This window comes from Mesocricetus auratus, unplaced genomic scaffold, assembly GCF_017639785.1.
Source record: "Mesocricetus auratus isolate SY011 unplaced genomic scaffold, BCM_Maur_2.0 Super-Scaffold_100008, whole genome shotgun sequence".
NCBI classification, from domain to species: domain Eukaryota; kingdom Metazoa; phylum Chordata; class Mammalia; order Rodentia; family Cricetidae; genus Mesocricetus; species Mesocricetus auratus.
Genome location: NW_024429192.1, coordinates 84714610 through 84736072, shown reverse-complemented (window position 1 = coordinate 84736072; position 21463 = coordinate 84714610). Strand labels below are relative to the sequence as shown.

At 46.0% G+C, this 21463-nt stretch overlaps 1 protein-coding gene across 3 annotated transcripts in view; it reads left to right on the top strand.

Moving 5' to 3' along the window:
- Flt3 (fms related receptor tyrosine kinase 3) overlaps positions 1-18438 on the top strand; it is a 79022-nt gene extending 60584 nt beyond the window's left edge. For all 3 annotated transcript variants that reach the window (XM_040751381.1, XM_040751382.1, XM_040751383.1), the window contains 9 exons: positions 1107-1217; positions 2199-2352; positions 3824-3906; positions 5336-5463; positions 9280-9402; positions 13092-13203; positions 13568-13667; positions 15741-15846; positions 17867-18438. In XM_040751381.1, coding sequence (XP_040607315.1) covers positions 1107-1217; positions 2199-2352; positions 3824-3906; positions 5336-5463; positions 9280-9402; positions 13092-13203; positions 13568-13667; positions 15741-15846; positions 17867-18001 — 1052 coding nt within the window. In that variant the 3' untranslated portion in view covers positions 18002-18438. The remainder of the gene's footprint in view (positions 1-1106; positions 1218-2198; positions 2353-3823; positions 3907-5335; positions 5464-9279; positions 9403-13091; positions 13204-13567; positions 13668-15740; positions 15847-17866) is intronic.
- Positions 18439-21463: the final 3025 nt, after the last annotated feature.

Genomic DNA, 21463 nt, shown 5'->3' with positions numbered 1-21463 from the left:
AGGCTGTCCTGGAACTAGCTCTTGTAGACCAGGCTAGCTGCTGCTTCAGTCTGCAGTGGGCTTCAATGTCCAGTCCCACTGTAGGAGACTCACTCGGCTTCCTTCAGGGTCCAGTGGACCCCTCTCCCTGCCTCTTCTGTGTCCCCCTAGTGTAACCTCACAGTTCTTTCGTTGTATTTCCTTTGTCTTGTATGGTCATCCCCCAGCTTTTTTAGGAAGTGGTTCCACCGTCCCCTCTGCAGACACCAGAACCCCAGATGATCAAGTCCCCTTTATATGTCAGCAGTGCTTGCATAGAACCAAGAGTGCATGCAGCCTGGAGTAGAGATTCCTAAGAAAGATGCTAGCCCCTGGGGCGCCATGCCCCCAAGCAGCTACACTGGCCTCAGTGACAGGAGAGCTGTGACACTCTTGTGCTTGCTTCCTAACAAGGTTGTGAGTACAGGTGGCCACACTGTTTCCGTCCCTTCCCTGGAGAGATTGCATTGACCAGAGTATAAATGTGTTGTCTCTTCCAACTTTTACCTGTCAGACATACTTGCTAATGGAAGTTTCTAGATCAGAGGACCAGCTTCAAGTTAGAGACAACTGTGCTTGCTGAAGCTCTTACTGGCCTTGTTACCCAGCAGCTTCTCCACTAGGGCAATCATGTTGTCTGCCTGTCTTGAGAGCTGGGGTGGGAATGGGTGTTGTTTTTGTTTGCTGGGGAAAATCTAGTAGAAATGTATATTCTTTCTGGACATGGCAGTGCAAACTTTGATCCCAGCATTCAGGAGGTAAAGGTATGCAAGTCTCAGGAGACTCTGTTTCGAACTAACCTAATCTACATGGTGACTTTGAGAACAGAGTTGAGACCCTGTCTCAAGGAAGGTAATAGCAAAGAATATATTCATATAGTCAACATTTATAACTCATGTCTTTAAATTCTGTCATAAAACATAGGGCATTACCATCAAAAGTCATGCCTTATTTCTGTGTCAGTTTTTCTCTTATAGTTTTGAATTTATGTAAATTGTGATCTCTGAACTGGGAAAAATTTTGATTTATAAAGCACCATCCAGGTACTGGAGGTCAGCATTGTTTCTGCTCCCCCCCCCCATTAACAGAAAAAGCTGACAGCTGTGAAAAAGAGGCACTCATGTCGGAGCTCAAAATGATGACTCAGCTGGGACACCATGACAACATTGTGAATCTGCTGGGAGCATGCACACTGTCAGGTAATGTATGCAGGCAGAACACCTGGGAGCGTGCATGCTGTCAGGTAATGTATGCAGATAGAACACCTGGGAGCGTGCATGCTGTCAGGTAATGTACGAACACAGAACACCTGTTCTAAGCTGCAGCTCCTGGAGGTAGAGAAGCCTGTATTCTCTCTCTCTCTCTCTCTCTCTCTCTCTCTCTCTCTCTCTCTCTCTCTCTCTCTCTCTCTCTCTCCCTCATTCCCCCCTTCCTCTCTCTCCCCTTCTCTGAGATAGGGCTTTTCTGTGTAACTGCCCTGACTGGCCTGGAACTAGCACTGTAGACCAGGCTGGCCTCCAACTCAGAGATCTGCTTCTGGGATAAAAGGCATGTGCCACCACCGCCCGGCCTTTGTTCCCATTTTCACTCTTTCTTCAGCCCCAGTTCAAGTGGATTAGACATTGACCACTCTGTAGAGCACACACGGTCCTCTTTTGCAGCTACTCTATCACAGAATTCTAACCTCCTAAAGAACAGCCTCCACCCTGCACCCTGTGGTATCTGAGCTCCTTCCTACGCTGTCAGGATGGCCTAAATGCAGTAGTGAAATTAGTTTCAGAGCTCACAACACACCCCCATTGGAGATGGTGAAGTCATGTGCTCAGAGCTATAACACTCAGACATTTGAGCCCAAAACTGAGATAGAATGTAAAATCTAAGAAATGGGCTCATTCTTCCAGGTAGGGTGTGGTGGCAAACGCCTTTAATCCCAGCACTCACCAGGCAGAGGTAGGTTGATCGCTGCAAGTTTGAGGCTGAGGCTGACTTGGTCTATAGAGCAAGTTCCAGCTCAGCCAAGGCTACACAGAGAGACCCCGTCTTGAAAAAAACCAACCAAGCAAACAAAACCCTTTCTGGAAGGTGAGCGCTGAAAAGTCACAGACATTGTCATGCTACATGAGATTCTGGAAGCATGATCTGGGGCTTGCCTACCTGTAACTAAAATTTAACTCTTGCAGGGCCCGTGTACTTGATTTTTGAGTATTGTTGCTATGGCGATCTCCTCAACTATCTGAGAAGTAAAAGAGAAAAGTTCCACAGGACATGGACAGAGATTTTCAAGGAGCATAATTTCAGTTTTTACCCCACTTTCCAGTCACATTCAAATTCCAGGTAAGAGGCACATGTATCTACTCATGGGACAGAGATATGCAATGACCACTACACACACACACACACACACACACACACACACACACACACACACAACCTCTGGCAAACATTGTAGACACTGTGACCCCAGGCAGTTGTTAGCCTGTGTTGTGGACTTCTGCCCCATTAGCTCTTCTTTTATTTAGTAAAGTTTCAGTTTCCCATCGGAAACCACTGCCCAAAAATACGACGTAGGAAATCCCAGAAATAAATAATCCTTAGGTCTTAAGTGACTTTACAAACAGTTATTATCAGCATCGTACTCTTTGACCACCATTGTTACTGCTCACCTGTTACTGCGCCTGATCTATTTGTTGATTTGTAATTTATATATTATCTGTGGGGGAGGTTGCAGAACTAGGGGGTCAAACCCAGGGTGCCATGCATGCTCAATACATCCTCGACCACTGAGCCTCACCCCCAGCCTGCCATGCACACTCTGAACAGAGAAGCTACCCCAACACAGATACGTGTGACCAGCAATTAGCCCCTTTGCTTCGTTTTGGTCGCTGGGGTGTTAAATAACCTGGCAGTTTATTTGGAATGTCTGTGTGCTGGAAGCACTGAGCCATTTCCCAATGGAAAGTTATAAATTGTGGTGAACTCACATGTTGGGAAACGCTGAGCCACACCTGGAGTTGCGCTGGTGCAGGCATCTATCAGATGTACTTGAAAAGAGCCTGTTGTAGCCCTTTGTTTACAGAGGAAGGAGAGCTGCTTTATAGAAGCCACCCTAAAAAGAGGAGGGTGCTACACCGAGCAGGCGTTGGTGGCACATGCCTTTAATCCCAGCACTCAGGAGGCAGAGGCAGGCAGATCTCTGTGAGTTCGAGGACAGCCTAGTCTACAGAGCGAGTTCCAGGACAGCTTCCAAAGCCACAGAGAAACTCTGTCTTGAAAAACCAAAAAAAAAAAAAAAAAAAAAAAAGAGGAGGATGCTGAGCTGGGGGGTCGTGCACCTTTGACGCAAAGCAGGTATATGCAAGGCACACCAGGCCCCAGCTATGTCCCTAGCACAGCAGAAACCCAGAGAGCAAGCAAACTTCTTTAAAGAGATAGTACAGCACTTCATTTGTAAGCTCTGAACTTGGGGAAAATGGTTTGTGTTTAAGACCAGCCGGAACACTGCTCCTTTCTCTGTAAACTTCGGGATACAGCAAATCATTTACCACCCCGGTTTCTGTTTTAAGTGCAACAGTGACCGAGTGAACCCTTGTATCCAGGTTGGGCCCACAAATCCCAGTACACAGATGTTCTTAATGTACACAGGGTACCACTGACAGGCCGGCAATGTGCTTTCCACTTACAAGTCCATTTGGAACTGGAATCTGTTCTTCTGATGAACTGTACTTTTTCTAAAAAAAAAAAAAAAAAAAAAAAGTGTCTGCCCCAAAAGAACAATGTAAATAACAAACAAATTTATTTTTAATAGTGTGCATGGTTCACGAGAAGTTCAGATGCACCCGGCCTTGGATCATATCTCAGGGTTCAACGGAAATTCGATTCATTCTGAAGGTAATCATTTATTGTCATTGGTAGCAATTGAAATGAATCCAAGAGTATCATACAGCGTTTTAAAAATACTTTTTAAAACTTGCAGTGTGTGTGTGTGTGTGTGTGTGTGTGTGTCTGTATGTGTCTGTGTGTGTGTGTGTGTGTGTGTGTGTGAGAGAGAGAGAGAGAGAGAGAGAGAGAGAGAGAGAGAGAGAGAGAGAGAGAGAGAAAGCAGCTTATGGGAACCGTGTGGGTTGTTCCAGGGACTGAACTGGGTCTTCAGCCTCATGGGGACACCTTTAGCTGATGAGCCGTCTTCACCATCCTCCTCTTTCCCTGGTCTCGTTCTCACAACCTAAGCATTTTACAAAGACCCCGCTCCTGATACTATTGGTTAAGAGTTAGGATATTTTTAAATTCATTTGTTATTTTATGAGTGTTTTCCTTCACATATGTATGTGTAGCATGTGTGTGCCTGATACCTGTGGAGGCCAGGAGAGGATGTCACATTCCCTGAACCTAGAGTTACAGATGGTTGTGAACCAACACATGGATGCTGGGAACCAAGCCTGGGTTCTCTGCAAGGACAGCCAGTAATCTTAACCACGGAGCCATCTCTCCAGCCCCTTGGAAGTTGAGTAGTGCTTCATTCCAGAAAGCAGAATAGTGTTCAAGTGGGCTCAGAAGAGGCTGGTTTACAGAGAGGAAAATGACTGAAAAAAGTATAGACGTGAAGAGTAGAACAGGAAAGGCAGTGCACAATTTTAATCAGGAAGTAGAGCAATAGGCTGTGTGTGAGTTCAAGGTCAGCCAGGGCCATGTAGAGCTATGAAGGCAAGGTTAATGATTTCACTAGACCAAGATAAATGATAAATGGGTGTTTATTGGGGAACACTTATACAGGTAATAAAGAACCACTGCAGTATTCCTCTGCCCTTCCGATTGGATCCGCTGACCCAAGAGAAAAAGCAACTGCATCCCGGGTGCCCAGGAACCTGGCCTTTGGGGGAGGTTTGGCAGTTACTTTGGTTTTCCAAATGTCAAATAATGCTTTCTTTTTGTATAATGGACCTTTTGTGTGGGTAATGAGGTTTGTTTTGGTCTGTTGAGCCTCATACAGGAGGGCAGATGGAGCTAAAGGTCTCTATTTTTACTTATTTATTTTTGTTTCGTTTTTGTTTTTCGAGACAGGGTTTCTCTGTATTGTTTTGGAGGCTGTCCTGGAACTGGCTCTATAGACCAGGCTGGCCTCAAACTCACAGAGATCCGCCTGCCTCTGCCTCCCGAGTGCTGGATTAAAGGCGTGCTCCACCAGCTCCCGGCTTGCTAAAGGCCTCTTATATTTCCTCACTTCCACACACTGCCCATCTCCTTGGCTATTTCTCACAGAAGTCTGAGAAGGCGGACCTAGTGTTTGGGGGGAAGAGTGAAGAGTGGATATATTTTACAGATGAGATTGAATATGAAAACCAAAAGAGGCTGGAAGAAGAAGAAGATTTGAATGTGCTGACATTTGAAGACCTTCTTTGCTTTGCGTATCAAGTGGCCAAAGGCATGGAATTCCTGGAGTTTAAGTCGGTAAGGACCCTTTAAAGAGAAAACTAAAATAAGTGTAAAAAGAGAACTATAGAAAAGGACGTGTGCATACCGCTGTGAAAAAGAGATATGCTTATCTTTTTTGTTGTTTTTTTTTCTTGTTTGTTTGTTTGTTTTTGAGACAGGGTTTCTCTGTATGGCTTTGGAGACTGACCTCGAACTCACTCTGTAAACCAGGCTGGCCTCGAACTCACAGAGATCTGCCCCTGCCTCCCAAGTGCTGGGATTAAAGGAGTGCCCCACTTATTTCTTTTAACATCCTTCCCTTAATGTCTGTCCTCCTGCCCCTGAACTTCCACATCTACAATGTACTGGCTGCAGGGTAAAGACCAGAGCCCCTTGTTAGAGCCAAAGTCCTGTGGGCCGTCCAGGGAAGTTCATAGGAAGTCCCTGAAAAGCCCCATTGAAAGAAGCACAGTGTCATCATCCCTGCTGAAACAGGAATTCAGGCTGTGCCCTGCACAGAGTGCCTGCATTCAAGGGAGGAATGTGGGCCCAAAGTTGGCCAGTTGTGCCTCCCTGGCAGCTAACCCAAATGTGTGTAGCCCAGGCTAGCATCAGCACTGTAGAGCATTTGTCTCCACAGTTGCTAGTTCCCATGTTCACTAGCACTGCACCATGGTCACCCTCCAGTGTTGGCTCATGTCACTGTTTCTCCACCTACTGTTCCCTGCCATGTCACATTGTCAGCCATCAACGCTGTTCTCTGGGTCTTTTCTTTCATCACTGTCTTCCTTGTAGTGACAAACCTCTATCACAGCCAAGCCTCAGAGCTTTCTGTCTGCTGAAGTTCAGTGCTAAGAAACACATTAGCAGGTGAAGAAGCATACAAATGTTTACCTGTGTGTGTGCTACATAAAATATTGGAAAGCGGAGAAGGGCTAGGTTGTGGCATCTTACAAGTTTCTCCATAAGGATAGATGTGTGTAATCCAGAGGGATAGTATATTAATTAGAGTTCCCTAAAGGAACAGAACTGGTAGAATAAAAAAAATAACACGTTATTATATACAATCATTGTTTGCCCAGATTCTGAACCCCAAAATCACCAAGAGACCCGTTCTGATGCAAAAGCAAAGAGTCTTTTATTGCTGTTTAACAAGTTAACTGCGTTAACTTGGGCCCTTTGTCCGTCCAACATGGCAGCTGGTGTGAGAAGGACCCCTGTGAGTTCGAGACCAGCCTGGTCTACAAGAGCTAGTTCCAGGACAGGCTCCAAAGCCACAGAGAAACCCTGTCTCGAGACCCCCCCAAAAAAGTGGAGAGCTGCCTTGGTGACCTGTCACAGTTTGCTAGCTGTAAAGCTAACACGGTCCTCTCCTTCTGTGGCTCCACTTGAAACCTTCAGCTTTAAGATGGTGCAAAAGCTGTATATTCAATGGGACCAGTACTTGGAATTTTGGATTTATGCTTTCCCTGGGCTAGTGTGTGCATTCCAGTCTTCTCTCGTGATGCTGGGCAGTGGCAGAGACTATGGCCAGTCCTTGTGACCGTGAGGGGTATCAGCAGTACCCCATGTTGCTGAGCTACAATGGCCAATGGCACTTTTTTTTTCTTTTCATATTCTCTACTTTCAGTGGGCCTGTGAGAAGGGGTAGCCCAAAAGCAAATTGAAGAGAATCTGTATTTGGTCAAGGGCACTGGCTTCCCTTTTCTTTTCACTCTTAGGCGTGTTCCAGCATTATCCTTTGAAGAATGACCAATTTTTAGACCCATTCGTTTCTACTGCAGGACTTCCTCTCTGAGTCGTGCCCGGCATTGTGTCCTTCCTGCTGCATGGTTCCATTAGACATTTGTTTGGCTCTGTGCTGACACTGTTGGAGCAGAGACACAGTGAGGTTGTGACTTCTGGTCCCACAGATTTTATGTTGATAGGGGAAAGGCAAGCAAGCACACATACAAATCAGATCAGTGTCCTATGAAAAATTTTGTCCCTGAAGTTAACCTGGAACATGAGTGACAGATCTGGCCAGTGAGGGACCCGGAAGAAAAGGCTTCAGGTGGGGGCTCATGCAGCAGTCAGGGCAGGAACATGGGATGGTTAGGGAGTGTGGGTCTGGAGGAAAACGTTTGGACAAAGTTAATCGCAGATCTGCAGAAGCTCATGATGTGGGACAGCCCAGGGAAGGAGATGCTGGGCATGCCTGTCTGAAGGACAAAAGTAGCCTTTGGGTTGAAAATTGAGACTTGAGTGGTGGCAGTGGCATCCCTAGGTTGGATGGAACTTTCTTGAAGGAGGATGTGGAGGCATGGAAAAGAATGGGCTGAAGAGCTGTGGTGGAGAAAGGAATGAGGAACAGGAGAGAGAGCAAGAGAACCTCAGATGGAGTCAGAGGGAAGGGCGGGAGGGAGTCCAGGCAGGGCGGGCATCTTGCTGGGTCTTTCCCAGGACAGGTATGGATAAGATGGGTGGGGCAGGTAGCCAGGAGGGCATGTTGGGGCAGACTACAAGAAGTTGCCACATCAAAACAAAACAGAATAAAATGAAACAAGCAAAACAAACAAACAAACAAACAACAAAACGGTCTTGGAGAAGGTGAGCAGGAGGGGTGACAGCACAGGCATTTTCATTTGTGTGGGTTTTGTCCTTTTAAAGGTTGAAGGGAGCAACCGGACTCCTGTGGGCGCCATGCTCTCTCCAGCATCTTCTTTCAAAGAGTTCATTCCCCTTCAGAGACTTGTAGTTCTACTTTCAGAAACCTCCCTGAATCTTGCCCCTGCCCCGTGTGTGTGTGTGTGTGTGTGTGTGTGTGTGTGTGTGTATGTGTGTGTGTATGTGTGTGTGTATGTGTGCGTGAGTGTGTGCACACGTATACATGAGAGTAGTGTCCATGGAGGCCAGAGAAGGTGTCAGGTCTCCTTGGAGTCGGAGTTACAGGAGGCTGTGAGCTGTCTGATGTGGGTGCTTGGAACTGAACTCAGGTCCTCTGCAAGAGCCGTACTTGCTCTTAACCTCTGAGCCCTCTCTCCAGTCCTCCCCCTTTAAAAATAACTTTTAGTTAGAGCGTGTGTGCTATGGTCAGAGGACAACTTGGGGAGTTCATTTCCTCCTCTCCCTGTGGGATCAGGGGTGGAACACAGGTCCTCAGGTTTACATGGTAAATGCTTCTTCCCACTGAGCCATCATCCCTTTGGCCATCAAAATTCATTTCTTCTGAATACTTTCTTTTTTTTTTTTTTTTTTTTTTTTTGGTTTTTCGAGACAGGGTTTCCCTGTGGCTTTGGAGGCTGTCCTGGAACTCGTTCGGTAGACCAGGCTGGTCTTGAACTCACAGTGATCCACCTGCCTCTGCCTCCCGAGTGCTGGGATTAAAGGCGTGCGCCACCAACGCCCAGCCTGAATACTTTCTTTAATATTAGTGTGTTCATTTATTTATTCAGAGACAAGATCTCTCTGTGTAGCCCACGCTGGTCTCAAACTTGGAAATCCTCCTGCCTCAGCCTCCCAAGTCCTAGGATTATGGGTATGCACCATCAGGCCTGTTGCCTTCCTAAGGCCATGTCTTTATCTAGAAGAGACTGTTCTTACACTCATGCACAAGAAGGCAGCTGCTAGAAGCTTCTTTGGGGCTCACAGAAGGCAGCTGTGGGCACTGCTTTTGCTGATAGCTCCAAGGATGCTCTGTAGAGACTCAAAGGAAGGACTTCAGGGAAGGTAACTGAGGAGTCAGCCGCTGTGTTCAAGTGTGTGTCAGCCCACCCACTGTCCTCTGTCACTATTGTGAACCTGAAACCCGAGAGCTGTCACTCTCTAAAGGCGTAAGTCACAGGCATTTTCATTCTAGCTTCTTTCTCCTAGTGTGTTCACAGAGACCTGGCAGCCAGGAATGTGCTGGTCACCCACGGGAAGGTGGTGAAGATCTGTGACTTTGGACTGGCCCGAGACATCCTGAGTGACTCCAGCTACGTCGTCAGGGGCAATGTGAGCCGTTTGCTTTTTGCCACACGTACAGGAAACATCTGCACTCGCTGCAATGAGCTTTTGATTTATGGCAACACAGAGAAAAAAACACCTCCCAGGCTTTGCTTATTTAGGCTGAAAAGGTTGTTCTGTGCTTAATAAGAGCTGAGTAACTGAGCCACAGTCTCTTCCTGGGCTGGCCACTCAGAATAGATCCATTAGGCTTGTGGTCTTCATGTAAAAAAAAAAACAACCAAAAATGTCCTTACTTGGACCTGTTTCAGTTTCCTTAGCTATAAAGTGGCTGTTGAGTTATGTTTCTGATCATGACAGAAGCTAACATGTGCAACAGGCTTCTTTTTTTTTTCAGAACAGGAGCACACAGATATTAACTATAAAGTTTAAAGGCACTGTAGTTAACTATTAATATTTGTTATCCTGATACTATTTGTTAATTCAGGAAGATCTAAAACACGATTGTTAAAAAAGAAAGGGACAGCCAGGCAATGGTGGCACACACCTTTAGTCCCAGCACTTGGGAGGCAGAAGCAGGCGGATCTCTGAGTTCGAGACCAGCCTGGTCTACAGAGTGAGTTCCAGAACTACCTTCAAAGCTACACAGAGAAGCCCTGTCTCAAAAAACAAAACAACAACAAAAAGAAAGGAAGGAAGGAAGGAAGGAAGGAAGGAAGGAAGGAAGGAAGGAAGGAAGGAAGGAAGGAAGGAAGGGACAGGTGGTGGTAGCACACACCTTTAATCCCAGCACTCAGGAGGCAGAGGTGGGTAGATCTCTGAGTTCAAGGCCAGTCTGGTCTACAGAGTGAGTTCCAGTATATCCAAGGCTATACAGAGACACCATGTCTTGAAAAAGAAACAGGAAAAAAATACTGCTTTTCCACTGGACCCAAGTTTGATTGCCAGCACCCATGTCAGGAAACTCAGTCATCTGTAACTCTATCTCTAGGGAATCCAGTGCCTCAGGCCTCCTCCAATAACTACACTCATGTGGACATACCCACACATAGTTTAAAATAAATTTAAAGTATGATGAAGTAAAATAAATGTTTAAGAAGAGAATAAAGGGCCGGGCGTTGGTGGCGCACGCCTTTAATCCCAGCACTCGGGAGGCAGAGGCAGGCGGATCTCTGTGAGTTCGAGACCAGCCTGGACTACCTAGCGAGTTCCAGGACAACCTCCAAAGCCACAGAGAAACCCTGTCTCGAAAAACCAAAAAAAAAAAAAAAAAAAAAAAAAGAGAGAGAATAAAGGAAGAACAGATAGATAGATAGATAGATAGATAGTAGAAAGATAAGTAGTATGCAGGTAGATAGATGAAAGACAGACAGTAGGTAGATAGATGATAGATAGGTAGATAGTGGGTGTGTGGATGGATGGGTGGATGGATGGATGGATGGATGGATGAGATGGCTCAGCAGGTAAAAGCACTTGTAGGTAAGCCTGAGGATCTGAGTTCTATCCCCCAGACCCACATGGAGGAAAAAAACAGAATCCTATAAGTTGACCTCTAACCTTCACCTGTGTACTGTCGCAGGCACCCTCCCCCAATTCCCACTTCATGCACATGAATAAATTAACACACAATTAAAAACATTTTTTCAAGACAGTTTCTCTGTGTAGCCCTGGGCTGTCCTAGAACTCGCTGTGTAGACCAGGCTGGCTTTGAACTCAGAGATCCACTTGTTTCTGCCTCCTGAGTACTGGGAATAAAGGCACCACCACCGCCTGGCATAATTTTTTTAAATAAATTATTTAAATTCATTTTATGTGCATTGGTGTGAAGGTATGAGATCCCCTAGAACTGGATTTACAGACAGATGTGAGCTGCCATTTGGGTGCTGGGGATTGAACCCAAATCCTCTGGAAGAGCAGCCAGTGCTCTTAACCACTGAGCCATCTCTACAGCCCCATGGCATGATTTTTTTTTTTTTTTTTGGTCTTTTGAGACAGGGTTTCTCTGTATTGTTTTGGAGGCTGTCCTGGCACTCACTCTGTAGACCAGGCTGGCCTCGAACTCACAGAGATCCTCCTGCCTCTGCCTCCCAAGTGTTGGGATTAAAGGCGTGCACCCAGCTGAAATTTTTAAAGAAAGAAAGAATGAGGGGCTGGAGAGATGGCTCAGAGGTTAAGAGCACCGGCAGCTACTCTTCCAGAGGACCCGGGTTCAATTCCCAGCCACCACATGGTGCCTCACAACCATCTATAGTGGAATCTCATGTCCTCTTCCAGCATGCAGGCATACATGCAGGCAGAAAATGAAAAGAACAGTCAGGGGGCCAGGTGTCACTCTGCATAGCGCTCCTACCAGGCTTGTGAGCGGCTTTGGCTCGAGCCTCAGAATGGGGAAGGAATTACACCTGGGTTTAAGTGCCTATGCTGCTTCTTGTTTATTCACTTGGTGCTGGGGGATTCTCCCAGTATTATCATTGCTATTCTGTGAAATAAAAGCAGCCAGGGCTGGTCCAGTTCCTCCTCCATGCTCAACAGTCTCTTGGGCGTTTCACAAGTTCTGAAAGTGCCCACTCTGTGAAGAGGAAATTAAGGCAGAGAGAAGCAGCTTGCCTGTGGTTACTAAGTGCATGTGTGGCTATGAGCACGTAGAGTCTGAGTCTATGTCACTCACTGCAGTGGCAAACATATCTCCTGTAGGATCCCGGAAATCAGTGACACCAGTGCCAAAGCCCTTTACTGAGGGTAAATGCCCCACAGTGTGAAAACTCAAGTTAAATCCCATCTCCGATGGCTTAAAATCGGCTCACGGTGATTATAGCTGCAGTTATGAAATGCTGACTGCTCTGTGTGGCTATGTGGCTTCCACCCCATATGTTCTCATGCGGGAAGGTGAATTCCATCCAGAACCTTCTATTACTGAGTCAGGTCACCCAGGCTGGCCCACTTGACTTGTTCCGTGACTCCATTTACATAGAACTTAAAAGAGGATTTCTTTCTGGGAGTCTGCTTTTGCCTGGCTGGTTACACAGGCACTAAGGGTTCCTGAGACCCACTCAGAGCAAAACCCTGTGCCCCAGGAGCTGGTCACTGGGTCTCGATTCAAATGGAAGACTGCACAGACTAAGGCAAGCTCCCCCCCTCCCCCGCCCCCCTACATGCTGCTGGAAGCCACAGAGCAGTCTCATGTTATTTCTGGATGTGACAACCCAAGGCCTGCGCCACATCCTCAAGGATGATACTTCCTGAGAAACGCTCTGGTAAAGAATTATGCTCATTGGCTCGAACTTGCTTATCTCCCAGCAAATGATGAGCTAGCCTTTCCTTCATGGGAAGTCGTTACTATTAGACTTGCCAATTCAGAAGCCTGTGTCCAAGATGACTTTCAAAGAAGTGTGCTTTGCTAGGAGGGTGGCACATCAAATATTTACATCACAATTAATAACGGTAGCAAAAATACAGTTATGAAGTAGCAATGAAGACAATTTTATGGTTGGGGGTCACCACAACGTGAGGAACTGTATTAAAGGGTAGCAGCGTTAGGAAGGTTGAGAACCACTAGAACTTCAGTTCCAGAGGGACCTGACACCCCCTTGTGGCCTCCTCTGGCACTGCATGCATGTGGTGCGCTTAAATCTATGCGGACAAACCACCCATGCACATAAAGCTAAAAACAAAAACTTAAAAATCCGTGAGTCTGCGCATGGGAACTTCACCATCCTCTCTTGTGATTGACCCCGCAGGCGCGGCTACCCGTGAAGTGGATGGCTCCCGAGAGCTTATTTGAAGGCATCTACACAATCAAGAGTGACGTCTGGTCCTACGGAATCCTTCTCTGGGAGATATTCTCACTGGGTGTGTATGCACATGGCAGGTCTCCCTGGGCTCTGGCTTTGTGTCTCCTGCTCCCTCTGCACCCCTCCCCCACCCTTCTGTCATCCAAGTCAGAAGGTAGGTGAGACCACCCAGTCGCTCCAGTGGCTCCTGGCCTTGCTTCTGGCCTTCTGTTGTCACTGTTTGTGAGTTGTTGACATGCTGCTATCTGCCTTTAACTATGACTGATGCAGAGGCCTTGGGAGTTCTGGGTCTGCTTGCAGCCCTCAGTCGAGGACACTGAGGAATTCTCTTTGCCTGTTTGCCAACAGAATATATAAACGACAGCAACAAAACATGGAAAACCAATGTTTGTGTGGCCCCACTGAGCTTGTGTTTTTCTCAGGTGTGAACCCTTACCCTGGCATTCCCGTTGATGCTAACTTCTATAAACTGATTCAGAGTGGATTTAAAATGGACCAGCCATTCTATGCTACAGAAGAGATGTAAGTACAGTCAGACTGGGGTTTGGTAGCAGGACATTTACTGTGTGCTGTAAATCTTCCAAATGCATGACAGAAAATTGATTGCTTGCTTTGTTTGTTTTTGGTTTTCTGAGATGGTTTCTCTGTGTTACTATCCTGGAATTCACTCTGTAAACCAGGCTGGCTTTAAACTCAGAGATCTTCCTGCCTTGGTCTCCAAAGACATATACTACCACACCCAACTAAAAATCACTTTCCTATTACATTGCTTAGGTTTCTTCTTATTTTTTTAAGACATATTTATTTATGTGTTTGGGTGTTTTGTTGGCATGTACATTGGATCCCGTGAGACTACAGTTAAAGATGGTTGTGAGCCACCATGTGGTTGCTGGGAATTGAACTCAGGACCTCTAGAAAAGCAGCCTGTGCTCTTAACCTCTGAGCCATCTCTCCAGCCCTTGATCACCAAAAACAGAGAAAGCTGGGTGCAGTGGCACATGTCTTTAATCCCATGCAGGCAGACTTTTCTTTTTGTACCAGCTGACAAAAAAATGACATGGGGACTAATTATTAATTATGAAAGCTCAGCCTTAGCTTAGCTTGCTCCTAACTAGATCTTGTAACTTAAACTGACCCATATTTTTTAATCAGTGTTCTCTTATGTGGCTCAGTTGCCTTTATTCTGTACTCCCCTTCCTGCTTCCAATCCATCCAGCTGTTGACTCCGCCTTCTTCCCAGAGTTCTCTCTGTCCAGAGTCCTGCCCATACCTCCTGCCCATCACAGTGACACATCTTCACACAATGTAAAGGAATATTCCACATTTCCCCCTTTTATCTAAATAAAAAAGAAAGGGTTTAACTCTAATATGGTAAACCTATATACAATAGGAACAATTACTAGGTAAGAATTACATTCACGGCCTAGAGAGATGATTCAGTGGTTAAGAACACTAACTGGTCCTCCAGAGGTCCTGAGTTCAATTCCAAGCAACCACATGATGGCTCACAACCATCTGAAATGAAATCTGGTGCCTTCTTCTGGCCTGAGGGGATACATGCAGACAGAACACTACGCATAATAAATAAACCTTAAAAAAAAAAAAGAATCACATTCACAACGTCCAGTCCAAATTTAGAGAAAATGCTTCATTATCTATCCTATCTTAGTCTAAAGTTTTATACCTAAACCATTTTTGTCATAATTTACATTGCCATCCTAAAATATCTTTTTAGACCTTAAAACATCTTTTTAGATAAATAACTTAAGTTTTTATGTTTCTCAACCTTATAAATGTTACATCTCTTTAAGTTTTTTTCTGAATTTGATAGCAAGAAAAACTGTAAAACTATCTAATCTTCAATCCCCAACAGAGACTCAAGAAGGATAAAATATTACCTGAGTGAACAGGGAATACAGAGAAAGCAGTTTCCAAAGCTATAGAAATGACAGAGACATCTGGCTGCCTGGACAGTCACCCCAAGGTTCCTCTGCAGTGACACATATTTACACAGTGTAAGAAATATTCCACAACATCCCAGCATTGGGAGGCAGAGGCAGGAGGATCTCTGAGTTGAAGCCAGTCTGGTCTAGCTAGTGAGTTCAAGAACAGCAAGAGTTTCAAAACAGTGAAACCCTGTCTTGAAAAAAAAATCACTCAATCAATAAAAAGTTTCAAGAGAAAGGAGGAAGAAGAAACGGGAAGGGCAAGGGGATGCTTGCCTATAATCCCAGCACTTTGGAGAGGAGGCTTGGGGCAGTAGGCTAGCCTGTCCTAATAGCAAGGCTATAAACAAACAAACAAGACAAGCAGAGAAGAACTTTGCCTTTCGCTTCAGGTAACTTTGCTGTCCTAACAGGCAGTACTCCAGGGCTTAACTCCTTTGCTTGCAAGGTTTGACTCCACCTCAGGCATCATGCAGTGCTCCCATCACACACATTCTGATACGGGCTTTCCACAAAGCCCGTGCATCGTGCACAGGCTGCCGAAAGCTAATGCCTCAGATGGAAGCTGCCCTGGGTGTGGGCGGAGGGTGACAGTCTATTTGCGTCCATTCTCTCCTCCTCACTGCGGCCTTCTGTCTTGCTCTTACAGATACTTTGTAATGCAGTCCTGCTGGGCTTTTGACTCAAGAAAGCGGCCATCCTTCCCTAATCTGACGTCATTCTTAGGATGTCAGCTGGCAGAGGCAGAGGAAGCGGTATGTAGAGATGTGGGCTTGATGATAATAACCACCCCCAAGAAGGAGATGTGTGAGTGACAGTGGGGGCATCATGTCCTCAGATCCAGCTGTGGCAGACTGACTCTCATCAGATCCAGTTGTGGCAGACTGACTCTCACCTGAGTCTTCAGTTTGTCTTGATTACCCTTTCACAGTTGTGCGCAGTTGGTTTTTAAAGACTTTCTCAGTGTAGTCCTGGCTGTCCTAGAACTCACTCTCTAGACCAGGCTGGCCTAGAACTCACAGAGATCTGCCTGCCTCCGCCTCCCAAGTGCTGAGATTAAAGGCATGCGTCACCACCGCCTACTTTTTAATGTGGTTTTGGGGGACCACTGTGATTTCACCCAACTGATTAATAAGTTAATAGCTCTTAAGACGGGCGTTGGTGGCGCACGCCTTTAATCCCAGCACTTGGGAGGCAGAGGCAGGCGGATCTCTGTGAGTTCGAGGCCAGCCTGGTCTACAAGAGCTAGTGCCAGGACAGCCTCCAAAGCCACAGAGAAACCCTGTCTCGAAAAACCAAAAAAAAAATAAAATAAAATAAATAATAATAATAAGTTAATAGCTCTTAAGGAGCTGGGTGGTGGTGGCTCACATCTTTAATCCCAGCACTCGGGAGGCAGATGCAGGCAGATCTCTGTGAGTTTGAGGCCAGCTAAAACTACACAGAGAAACCCTGTCTGGGAGGTGTGGGGCTCTTAAGGGTCCAGTACAAAGGACTAGACAAGTAAATGAAACTTAACTCCTCCAGAAACCACTGGCCTTTTCTAACTCAGCGTGAAGCTGGAGCATGGGCTCCTCCTGGCTGGGTCGGTGAGTGCAGAAGCTGGGAAGGTCTCTGGTCTGATGCTGTGAGGACCCATTCCAGCTCTGCTGACTAATCCTCATTGATGATGGAGAATCTCTTTTTTTCAGCTTCAGTGTTCCCATCTGTAAAATGGGTTACAAAGCTAGCTGATCCTCCAGCAACAGGATCTTGGGATTACCTCACTCTCTTACTCCTCCTCCTAGCAGCACTAGAGAGAGAACTGGTCCAGCGATGAGCCAAGGATGGAGCCTTGAGCTCTCAGGGTCAGATCCTACCTCCATCACTTACATCTTATGTAGTGCTTGCTACTTTACCCTTCAACGTGGACATCTTGTGGGGTCAGGATTGTAGTTCTATAAAGGACGATTCATCTGCCCTTTCCCTACTTTTTATTAAAACTGAGTGGCTGTTATTTAAGAAAAGACAAAAACCATGGAAGGTGCTGGAGAGATGGTTCAATGGTTAAGAACACTTGTTCTTGCAACAGGGTTCACTTCCCAGTACCTTCCTGGTGACTCACAATCACCTATAACTCCAGTTCCAGGGGATCCAACACCCTCTTCTGGCCTCAGCAGGCATTGTACTCATGTGGTGCATATACCAACAAGCTGGCACACACTTGTATGTGCAAATAAAAGTAAATAAAGCATTTTAAAAAGCTGAGGGGGCTGGAGAGATGGCTTAGAGGTTAAGAGCACTGATTACTCTTCCAGAGGTCCTGAGTTCAATTCCCAGCAACCACATGGTGGCTCACAACCATCCGTAATGAGATCTGGCGCCCTCTTCTGGCATGCAGACATACATGGAGGCAGGATGTTGTATTCATAATAAATAAATCTAAAAAAAAAAAAAGCTGAGGAAACTATCCAAATTCATAATTCTCTTTTTTCAGATTTATTTTTTATTATGTGTATTAATGTGTATGAGGACCCTCAGAAAACAGAAGGTGATGTTAAACTCCCTGGACCTGGAGTTATAGGCAGTTATGAGCTACTGTGTGGGTTCTGGGAACCAAACTCAGGTCCTCTGCAAGAACAGCCAACACGCTTAACCGCTGAGCCATCTCTTTAGCCCCTAAGTCCACAGTTTTAAATGGTCTGTATAAAGGTGGCTTATCTGAGTACTTTGCCTTTAGGCGAACAGGTGAGTCTTGCTCAGATCATCACCCTTGCTGCCTCTCCCCTTTTCCAGATGTATCAGAACTTGGGGGACAACGTTCCAGAACATCCTTCTATCTACCAAAACAGGCAGCCTGTCAGCAGAGAGGCAGGCTCGGAGCCGCCATCGCCACAGGCCCAGGTGAAGATTCATAGAGAAAGAAGTTAGTGAGGAGGCCTTTGTCCCCCGCCACCCTCGACAGGCTGTAGATTGCAGAGCCAAGATTAGCCTCGCCTCAGAGGAAGTGGCCTGCCGGCTGCTGCTTTGCTGGGCTCGTCTCTAGATGCTGTCTGCCATTACTCTCATTTCCAAAGTGACTTCTCTAAAATCAAACCACCCCTCGAACAGGCAGGAAGAGCCAGTAATGAAATTTATTGGCGAGCCCGCCTACATCGGGAGGCCTCCCAGGCTGGCTTGAGGAGGAAACCATGCATCTGAAATATAGTATATTCTTGTAAATACATGAGACAAAACAAAATAAGACCCATTTTTTGCTAAGGGAGAAGCTAAATATGATTTTTTAAAATCTATGTTTTAAAATAATACGTACCTTTTTCATCTGTTTAGTGATATATTTTATGGATGGAAATAAACTTTCTACTATAGAAATGTTGGTCTTCAATCCTTTCCTCAAACTATTCAGGGAAGGCCCAAGCTGGAGCTCATGGCCTCGTGTGTGTGTGTGTGTGTGTGTGTGTGTGTGTGTGTGTGTGTGTGTGTGCGCGCGCGCGCGCGTTTCCCTCTTGAGCAGGTGCATTCTGGGAGCAGCTTCCTTGTTGTTGTCAGTCTTTGAGAGAGGACTTAGTTATATATCTCAGGCTGGCCTCGAACTTGAGACCCTCTTCCTCTGCCTCGAGTCCTGAGGTTAACAGCATGCATCCTTACATCTGGCAGAAGGTGGACCCTTTCATCAGAATATTAAAAGTATCCAGAGTCCCCCACGCTGAGGGCAACCGATGCCATATCTATTCTGTCCTTTGTAACTAACTCCCTTTCTTACCCATGCTATTGATCTCTTTTGAAACTGAGCAACTCCCAACTCATAAATTGACTTGCTTTGTCCCCTTGCATTGCTGGATGCCGCTAGGTTCTGTCTTGTAGACCTCTGTTTTGTCCTAAGACAGGATCTCGTGTGTCCCAGGCTGGCCTCAGATTTACTAAGTAGCCAAGGATGACCTGTGTCTACCTCCCAAGTGCTGGGATTCCAGGCTGTGCCACCATGCCTGGCTTCACTGATTCTTCTCTAAGCCTGTCTCATGCAGTTCTCAACCTTCCTAACACTGTGACCCTTTAATACAGTTCCTCCTGTCATGGTGACCCCCCAACCGTAAAATTATTTTGTTGCTACTTTGTATCTGTAATTTTGCTACTGTTATGAATCGTTATGGAAATATCTGATGTGCAGGAATTCCTGAGGCACAGGTTGAGAACCATTGATCTAATGTGTCTCTCAGCTGCTGCAGCGTCCATCTCCCTAAGTACTTACATACTTGAGTGTGCCCCGGTAACAATCCCTCCACCCCCATTGGTCCAGTTTAGCCCTTTGATGTAAAAACGTAAGATATGCGTGATGATAAACATTCAACTAGTGTTGTTTTTACTGAGACTTGAAAGTGCCACGCTCCTTTAGCCATGTAACAAATGTTGGGACACCTCTCTAGCTGAAGTCCTGTTCAGGTGTCAGGTGTATTTTTCCTACCTTCTAAATGTATTCCTAACACACACACACACACACACACACACACACACACACACACACACACACACGCATGCATGCATGCATGCACATGCATGCGTAACCTTTCTGTGGTTGTGATAAAGCATCATCACCAAAAGCAACTGATGGAAGAAAGAATTTGTTTGGGATAAGAGCCCATCACAGAAGAGAGGCACAGCATGGCAGGCAGTGGGCATGGCAGGCAGCGGGCATGGCAGCTGCAGCAGGAAGTTGAGAGTGCATATTCTCAACCACAAAGCACAAAGCAGAAAGTGAACTGGAGTGGGCAGAGGCCATGAACTCTCAAAATCCCACCCCAAGCCAGGTAGGTGCACGCCTTCAATCCCAGCGCTTAGGAGGCAGAGGCAGACAGATCCCTATGAATTCGAGTCTAGCCTGATCTACATAGTGAGTTTCAGGACAGCCCAGGATATGTATTGAGACCTTGTCTCAAACAAACAAGAAACCCCTAAAACGCAAAAGTCCACACCAGAAACATGCTTCCTCTAGCAAGGCCATGTCTCTCATAAAGGTTCCAAAACACCCAACCCAAACAACACTGTCAACCAGAGACCAAGCATTCAAACACACGAGCCTAAGGGGGACATTCTCGGTCAAACCGTCACACGCTTTTCTGCTTTTACATAAATGGAAGCAGACACACTAGCCATGTTGACAAATGTGCTTTTTGTCCTTGATAATATGTGGGGAACTCCTCACATCTGCATATTTGCGAGACCCTTGTATGATCTAGAAGTCCATAATTGCTTGCATTCAACCTTCTGATTGCTTAGTTTTCCTCTGAGGAAACCGGAAGAGTATGACTTGCAGTCTCCAAACCCTGTTATCTCCTGAGAGTACATGTGGACTCTAGCATTACTCACTGATTCTATTTACTTATCTGTAGGAGAAAGCCTGTATGCCGCCATTAACCATGTGACTTACTAGAGGCGCATACAGATGAGGTAATAAAAGGGTCGTTTACCACACCGCTAACCACACCCACTTTAGGCATGACTAAAGACGTATACAGCCGGATGTAAAGACGTATATGTACGTACGCAGGCGGTGAACTACGTAGGCGGTGAGGTGAACTACGTCACTAGCCAGGCCCACTTTTGGGCATGGCTAGGGGGCGTTACGGGGGAAGGCATAAAAGACAGCACACAGGAAGTCTTGGTCTCTTTTTTTTTTTTGAAAGTAAAACTTATCTGTCTTGGTTGGGGGAAAAGCACAAAACACAATATGTACCATCTTAAACCTTTTTAAAAACAGAACTCGGGCTGGCAAGTTGACTCAGTGGTTATGAGCACTTGTTCTAGCAGAAGGCCTGTGTTGGCCAGCAGAGTGGCACAGCAGAAGCACAAGGCCTGTGTACAGTTCCCCACTCTCACATGGTGGCTCAGAGCCATCCATAACTCCAGTTCCAGGGGATCCAGCACTCTCTTCTGTAGCTTGACTTTCCTTTAAGACTGTCACCTCACAATAAAAAGCACAGAGACTTATTAACTATGGAAGCTTGGCCATTAGCTTAGGATTGTCCCACTAGCTCTTTATTTTTTTTATCATGAGGGCTTTTTTAAAGATTTTATTTATTGTGTATACAACATCCTGCCTCCATGTATGTCTGCACACCAGAAGAGGGCACCATATCTCATTATGGATGGTTGTAAACCACCATACGGTTGCTGGGAATTGAACTCAGGACCTCTAGAAAAGCAGCCCGTGCTCTTAACCTCTGAGCCATCTCTCTAGTCCCCGACTAGCTCTTATAACCTGCTTTTATTAATCTACATTCTGCCAAGTGGCTTGGTTACCTCTACTCTGTACCCTATGTCCAACCTCTTCAGTGTCTCCCTGGTATCTCACTGGTGTAATCTGAACTCCTAGATTCCTCCTTCTCCTCTGCCGCT